General features: G+C 49.4%; 2 protein-coding genes across 2 annotated transcripts; one reads left to right on the top strand and one right to left on the bottom strand.

Moving 5' to 3' along the window:
• Positions 1 to 49: 49 nt before the first annotated feature.
• LACBIDRAFT_325099 (uncharacterized protein) lies at positions 50 to 899 on the top strand (the record flags this gene model as incomplete). The annotated part of the gene is made up of 4 exons (XM_001878634.1): positions 50 to 218; positions 463 to 661; positions 740 to 786; positions 831 to 899. Coding segments are annotated over 4 exons (483 nt in total), but the record flags the coding sequence as incomplete, so codon positions are not given.
• Positions 900 to 2,563: 1,664 nt separating this feature from the next.
• LACBIDRAFT_316873 (uncharacterized protein) lies at positions 2,564 to 3,938 on the bottom strand (the record flags this gene model as incomplete). The annotated part of the gene is made up of 6 exons (XM_001878874.1): positions 2,564 to 2,847; positions 2,901 to 3,067; positions 3,117 to 3,262; positions 3,318 to 3,500; positions 3,551 to 3,694; positions 3,744 to 3,938. 6 exons carry the CDS (start codon positions 3,936 to 3,938, stop codon positions 2,564 to 2,566), a joined length of 1,119 nt encoding a protein of 372 aa, XP_001878909.1.
• Positions 3,939 to 5,905: the final 1,967 nt, after the last annotated feature.

Consider the following 5,905-nt stretch of genomic DNA (forward strand, 5'->3'; position numbering starts at 1 on the left):
GGTGTAGATTGTACATACCAAGTTTGGGGGTGAACAAATAAAAACTCAGGATAAGGCAGGGCATTGACTGTGACAACTTCCATAAATGGGATGCAACAAAATGGGAAATTCTGAATGACTGCAACCTACTGAAAGCAATTCACCATTTGAAGAGAGATATTTTGTACACTGGATCCAGTGTACAAAATATCTCTTCTTCAAATGGTGAATTGCTTTCAGTAGGTTGCAGTCATTCAGAATTTCCCATTTTGTTGCATCCCATTTATGGAAGTTGTCACAGTCAATGCCCTGCCTTATCCTGAGTTTTTATTTGTTCACCCCCAAATTTGGTATGTACAATCTACACCTCCTTAGCTATGTTTCATACACCAGAGCTTAGTTCTTAAAATGTTTGGTTCTTGTGTTATAGCACCAACTTTGTCCAAAAAATGATGTGACATTACTTTTGATCAGGTAGTGTAGCTTTCTCCCGATTTCACCTTCACCGATCATTGCCCTCTCTCGCTTTCGATGAAGAGTGCCTTTCAGTGGGCATTTTTCTTTGGAGGGGCACAAACTGCACAAATGCATTTTTGCTACGGGCGAGTTGACGCCTTATCGTGCACTTGTCTAACTGGGCACGACCAGACTATGAGCAATGCTGATCCGCCAGCATCCACCAGTAAGTCTCCTTGACGACGTATCCTCGCCTTCCGAGTCCCTGCTCACCCACTGATCCTTAGGATTGTCCACGCACCAGGAATCGACAACTTTCAATGCGAAAAAAGCGGAGGAGCGGCTTGGATGGTTCGTTGAACTGCGTTGGCTTTTGGCTGCTCGTCATTCATCAGCATCTTTACGATGACTTTGCCCAGACAGATGCACCTATTGTGCAGAACCAAGATCTTAAGCCCGTCTAAGTCCCTTTCACGATCGATTGGCGGCCGGACCCCCACGCAAACCACACAGCGAAATTTCCTCGGTCCCTTCTTGAACGCTTTGTCACAAAAAACACCATTGCACTTACCACCAATTCCACGAGGACCCTCCATGCCCTTTCCCTCCCCATGACGTGAAGCGTTGTCTCCCCATACACGGCTGTGACACTATGCCACTACTGCCCTGACCATTCGGTTTGTTAGGTCGTACAGTCATCCTGGTTCAATTGTCCGTTGCTTCAAAGGAGGACCGAGCGACACACCTTGGCTTTCATCTCGTCGTAATGGAATCTGGAGCGGATGTACTCTCCTCACTTCCCCTTCATCCTTCTCGTCCCAGCTGGAGGATGATAATGACCATGACTTATTGCCATGTAGATACGCTGAACTTCGTGATGGGTTACTCTGTTACCAATACCGCGCATATGCCATATGGGTCTGGGATTTGAGCTATGTCTTGCCCGTACAGCGGGGGTGTTTGGATAACATGAACGAAGGGAAGTTGCAAACCGTGCCCGCTGGTCGCAGAACAACAGGCCGACGATCATCCAGGTACTAGTCAAACCAATTGCGTCTGCCTGCATGATGCCGAGTCCGGGCAGCCCTCAGATGTTGCCCCCAAAGCAGCATGTACAACATACTCTTCTCGGGATCTCTTTCATGTAACCTTCTTATGACACTATGCCTCCCAAACCCCCAGCTTCGTCGGTCCCTACTTAAACAGGATCTCAAGGGCAGAGTTGGTCCCTTACTATTTTATGGGCGTTGGGTTTTGTTGGTGCAAGCCCCTCGTTTCCTGCTTGGCATGGAGGTCGTTTGAGCGCCTGCGGCTCTATTCCGCCTTGCTCTTCTTGGCGAAAGTATCTTTGAAGGAGCACCTACTACAAAGCGAGGACGTGGAGTCAGGCTTGCTCTTGCTCAATATCCATCGGGGACCTTCCAAACCTTGGGGAAAGGGTTCCGAACGTACTTCGCCACAAAGTCGACTACCACTATGGCGGGTGTCGCACATTTGTCTGTCGCAACATTTAGGCCTCTGCATTCTGTGATTCATTTCGTGCTTCTCATCGGTGGGTGTGAGCGGCCTTCACGATTCGGCGGAGCCAAGAAGTTCGACCCCACTTATCATGACCAACCTCACTTTACGCCTCGGATCCAGGCTGGGCTCCATCCAACTCTCCACTTAGTACGCTCCTGCCTTGGCAGGCGAACCACGATTAACGCAGTCTTTCGACGATATCGATGAAGTTTGCGAACTTGATTCCATGCTAGCATCCACTTGGCCTCGATCAGTGCATACCCCTATACGGCGAACGAATTTCTTGTGCCGTGAACGTCTTGATGCCACCTTCGCCCGGTACTCTAGATGCCGCGAAAAGGGGTCTTTCGCCAATGACCACCTGGCCCAAGCCTAGGACTCATGGTGACGATGTGATGCCAGAGAACTTGCTATTGCCGTGATACCTGCATTCAACCAGCCTTGGCCAAGTTGGTCAAATTGACTCAACGTACTCAAGCCTGGTCCCACCCCCTGTTGCAAATCCGAAAAAAATCCTCAAACCAATAATGAACTATATTTTTGCCAAGGGATGCAATGCGAACATCAATGCACTGACAATCGACCAGTGTGCGCATACGAGCTCAAACTACTGAGTCGAAGAGGGTACAGATGACAACCCGACCTCCAGTATCACTCTCTTCGCCAACCACTCTTTCGTTGCAACATCAACGGTGGTAGTTGGGACCTTGATTTGTCCCATGGGGCGTCCCGTCAGCTCAAGTCTCCACTCACGATAAGCTCTAAATGTACGCGGTGCGACAATTCGAATAGTGGGCATTCCAATCCTTCCGTAGTCGGTGAATTTCTTGTACCCTGGATTTGTGAGGAGGACCTCTTGCACTTTGCGTGGAGCAGAGTCGGGATCGGGTCCTGAGATTGGAGATGATTTTGAGAAGCTTAGCAGGCAGGGATATGATACGCACCCAGCTCTCCTTCGAGTTCTACAAAATAGCCGTAATTTCTAGGAAATTGTCGGTCATCTAGCTCCGAGACGAACTCCAACACGCGGCCAAGCGTGTCGTGCACCGAATAAATGGCATCTTGTAGCAGTCTATCTGTTACCAACTCAGCATGAATGCGGAATCCAACACTGCAGGATGAGTGAATCGGGGTAATAATGCGATGCGGAAACGACCTACCCTCGCCGTTCAACAAATCGAATGAGAGGCTGCCCGTCAGTTGGGTGAAAGCCACCAATCTCGACAACGTCCCTCATTTGGTATCGCCAGAGACCGTGTCTTGTGGTCACCACGAGTTCATAACGTTGCCCGATCTGGACCTCCCACTAAAGGAAAATAAAAATGAACCTGGTTTTCCCTTCGTAATAAACAAGGACTTGCTGCTTGACGGAGTGACATCCTTGACTCGACTTCAGCGACATCAAGGAACTCGAAATACGAATCACCAGAGAGGCGATAGAGATTGTGATCATTTGCCGAATCGTATCCATACCCAACCATACACTCGGTCGCACCATAGCTGTAGCTTTCTATGTCGACAGCAGGCCCGACGTGATGTCGAACCTAGGGGGAAATGTGAGTTTGAGATGTAACGGTCTTGGTGAAAAATGAACCTTAGCGGCAAAGGCGGCGTAGCTTCCGCTGTTGGACGCTCTGACAACCTTGAGCAACGGCCAGATTTCCCTCAACCATCCCTCCTTCCCCTTCTCTATTATTCGGAGCTCTGCTGCCCGGTGTGGATTTGGCTTGACTTGTGCCTGAAGTTCTTGTTGAGCATCAGAAGGCGATGGGGAAGACTTTACCAACCTCTAAATATGGCCTGCAGTAGTCAAGATCGTATATGTCGGGAATTGTTCCGTTCTCGACAGCATCGATAACAGTATCCCAGTGTTCTTCTAAAATCAAAACAGCGTCGTAGAAAATTGATGTGTAACTTGCGCGCATGAAAACAAGTGACGGATCCAGAACGGCAAAGAACATGGTCATGAAGAGGTTTCCCATAAATGTCGGAATGTACCACACTGCAAAGGGGACCGAAGAACAGGGGGCTGTGTGAAAGCAAATGCCCTGGCTCAGTGGTCGATCCTGCAGCTGATGGCCTCATAAAAAAAACGAACGTGTCTGGGACATGACCTTGTCGTCATCCTGCAATTCAACACCCATACGCCGCCTCATGATCCCGCTTCCGATTATAGTAACAGGGAGCTCCCTCTGCAAGTCTCCCTCCTCATTCACAATGTTCACGGCGCCAGAGACGCGCAAACTACTGAATCCACAGTACCGAATGCCCTTAGGGATATAGTGGCCGTTTTCCGGCACAGGGTACCTTGGGAACGACTTGACAGTTGATCCCGACGTTCCAGACGTCTGAGCGATAAAATCAGGGAAGCCGGGGGAGAGTAGATCACGAACGGAGGAAGAGCGAGGTGAGTTTTCGAAGAAACGGGAGACAAAGGGCTCATATGCATTGTATAAAGTTAAAGGAATAGTCTCGCGAAAGCACTGAACGAAGTCTCGACGAGGTTCCAAAGGGTTTGGGTCGCCTGCTCTTGAGTTTGAACTGAGATTGTAGCCAAGACGATCGCGAAACGCTGAGAATAGAGGTGCTTCCCGGAAGAAGATGGTGTGAGAGTTCATTTGCATGAGTTGGATGAGCACACTTTCCATGCGCTCCTGTAGTGTGAGCGTTAGTTCAGGTGTTAGCAATTGTAGGGGAGGTGGAGGCGCAGCCATTGCAGTTGAAGAGAACTCGCTCCAAGATACCGAGAAGTCAATTTTACGGGGCGACGATTGAGGGGTAAGAGTGGTCCTGCAGCGGATAAGGATACCAGCTGCCACTGGCAGGTGCCTTTTATAAATGTCGATATCGACGTAATATCGACGTCCAATCGACGTCTGGAAGAATGGCAAAACGTGGAACCGGAGAGTGGTCTATAGCCTGGCCCTAGCAGGACCCCTGCCTCATGCCATCTGAAAGTCCTTATCTGCACCCGAAATAAGAAATTTTATTCCCCAACTCCCACATCACTGTCATCAGCAACCGGCGGTGGCCGTGTCACGTGTGGCGGTGGAGCAGCAGGAAACGAGAGTTTGCTGCGTGGTTGCTCCAACACTTGACTTTGTTACCATTGTAGCCTGTAGGTGTGCCATTGACTCGGAATCGGAGTCTACTTACTCCCCATGACTCCCCAGAGCTCGAAAGCACTTGCCAAAATAGATACCTACTCGCAACATTGAACACGTCCTCAGCAGATCTTTGGGGGATTCCTGACCAGAATTAATCCCAGTGCTCGGTTCCGGCTAGGCCTAACTTCGGATGAAATTGCTTGATCGCAATACATAGGAGGAGAACGGAAATTTTGACATCAGGCATTTTCGGCTAATGTCGGTGTCATTCTTAGTTCGGCTCAAGGTGAGAGGTCTGCTTTAATTCCCGGCCACTTACTTCTTTGAGAATTGATTAGCCCGGTTCAACGTAGGCAGCCACAGGCCCGGAACTTACGCGCCGCATCGTTCAAGACGTCAGTAAATTGATGACCTGAACATTGCCTGAACATATGAAAGGTTTATTTCGATTGCCGTGAGACTCCTGCCCTATACCGGTATGACGACTTCCCCACCGCCAATTCTATCGTTGACACCAGAGCTCAGATGCTCACTTCGTGAGCGTATCGAATCCTTGTTGATCCGTCTTATAACGAAAAACTCCAAAACAATTTTTTTTCGCGATTCCACTCTGCTATCAGAGTTCCGCCGAGCCCATACCCACTCAAAAGACGCCCAGAGTCAAGCAATAGGCTCCGCAGAGCACGATGAAAAACTCCTCGACGCGTTTTACAATGCGATTCCTCTTTCGTCGTATGATGAATATCGGCCATTCGTCTCTCGGTTCTTCGACGAATCGCCATGCCCTGTATCCGCTGTCCGTGATCTGCTTTCTCCAGGCTTCCCGGAATTTATTGCGCAAT

Source organism: Laccaria bicolor, genomic scaffold, assembly GCF_000143565.1.
Source record: "Laccaria bicolor S238N-H82 LACBIscaffold_7 genomic scaffold, whole genome shotgun sequence".
Taxonomy (NCBI): Eukaryota; Fungi; Basidiomycota; class Agaricomycetes; order Agaricales; family Hydnangiaceae; genus Laccaria; species Laccaria bicolor.